Source organism: Aplysia californica, unplaced genomic scaffold (genome assembly GCF_000002075.1).
Source record: "Aplysia californica isolate F4 #8 unplaced genomic scaffold, AplCal3.0 scaffold00436, whole genome shotgun sequence".
NCBI lineage: Eukaryota > Metazoa > Mollusca > Gastropoda > Aplysiida > Aplysiidae > Aplysia > Aplysia californica.
In genome coordinates this window covers 575,207-576,884 of record NW_004797706.1, presented here as the reverse complement: position 1 = coordinate 576,884, position 1,678 = coordinate 575,207, and the positions used below count along the sequence as shown (strand labels likewise).

At 43.4% G+C, this 1,678-nt stretch overlaps 1 protein-coding gene across 1 annotated transcript in view; it reads left to right on the top strand.

The window, feature by feature from the left end:
• LOC101848678 (protein GPR107) overlaps positions 1-1,678 on the top strand; it is a gene marked incomplete in the record, with an annotated part of 23,607 nt that overhangs the window by 16,793 nt on the left and 5,136 nt on the right. Inside the window, 1 exon segment of the mRNA XM_013086115.2 lies at positions 762-892. Within this exon segment, the coding sequence (XP_012941569.1) occupies positions 762-892 (131 nt within the window).

Genomic DNA, 1,678 nt, shown 5'->3' with positions numbered 1-1,678 from the left:
CCCCCCCCCCCCCCCCCCCCCCCCCCCGTCTGATCCTCGTGTATTCTGTGCCTCCATGGAAGTTGGTGTTGCATGTGCTTGTGTGTGTGTATTGGTTGACATTTCCTGTACAGAAGACTCATGTAGTGAAAAACCCTCAAGTACCGCACCAGTTTAGAATGCTGAAGCTCTGGTCAAATGTTTTAAAAAATTTTTAAGAACCTTCACAGCCCAAGAAAGGCACTTTAAAGATTCAGTGTTTCATCAACCATTCAGCTATCGCATAGAGTGACTGCCTTTGGTATTTACTTCAGGGCAGTGGCTTCGTTCATTGTTTAAATATGTTTAGCGTGCCTTGTCGAGTCGGTGACTAAAGTCGCCAGCGGTAATGAGCGCATACTACGAATGAAGTCGCTGACCCAAGAACGCTACACCAAAAACTGGTCCCATTTGATGATGAAGTTATGGAAATTGTTTTGCGATGTGATGTTTTCACCTTTGGTGTCCCTGATCGTGTTTTGAAAAAGTTGGCAAGCCTGTAAACTCTAAACCCAACCTGGCGTATCCTCAGATCCTCTGGGTAGTTGGCGGGTGCTCTGGTGTGGTTTGCTTCTTCTTTCCTATCAAACGTCCATCGTCTTTATGTCTCCCCTCCTTCTTTTTTGTGTTTGTTACTCTCTTGTGACACCTCTAATATTCGGCACATATATGACCTTACTGTGTTGCAAGTGCCGTAAAACACTTACTAAAACTGAAGTAAACCCAATCTGGCGTGTCCTCAGATCCTGGACAATGTGGCGTGGGTGATCATGGAAGAGAGTGAGGAGGGGAACTCGTCTTACGACACCTGGCACAAGATCTTCATCGGGGTCGACCTGCTGTGCTGCTTCACCATCTTCTTCCCCGTCATCTGGTCAGCTCTCCTACGTTTTTTCGTTTTTTCTACCGCTTCTTTTTCTTCTCATTCTTCCTCTTCTTCCTCCTCTTCCTCTTCCTGTAAATGGAGAGAGGATTGTATACAAATAAAGCCTCCTCTTGTTGTTGTTCTTATTTTGTTGTCGTTATTTTTTTTATTTTTTCCCCTTCTCCAGCTCCCTCTCTTGTTTTAAATGAAAAACAGGGGTTCATAAACATAATAATAATAATGAAGATCATTTCTATAGCGCCCACTCCCGTGTAAACACAGCTCTAGGCGCTTTACATAAATGCATGTACGAACAATATTCATGCACGCTACACACACGCACACACACAAATACACACACTCATACACACACAAACACACACACATATACACATATACCCACACAAACACATGCATACACACTCACGAACACATAACACGCACACATGTGTACACACACATGTATGCCAAACTGGTTCATTGTCACGCACAGAAGGCCTAAGTTCCATTTCTGTGTGGGGAAGAATTTTTTTTTTGAGTATGTCGGTCTTTTTGTTGGGAGGTTGTATCTTTCTTACTTCAGTTTGACCCTCACAGGCAGGCTTGAAGCCTGTTTCCTGAATGATCTAATTTATAATGATAATAAATGTCTTGCATTTATATAGCGCATTTCCACAAAGAAGTGCTCAATGTGCTGTACAATAATACAAAGGACATATGCAGCGCTCAGCTCCTATTTCTGTCTCTCTCTCACTTTCTCTCTCTCTCTCTCACTCTCTCTCTCTCTCCCTCCCT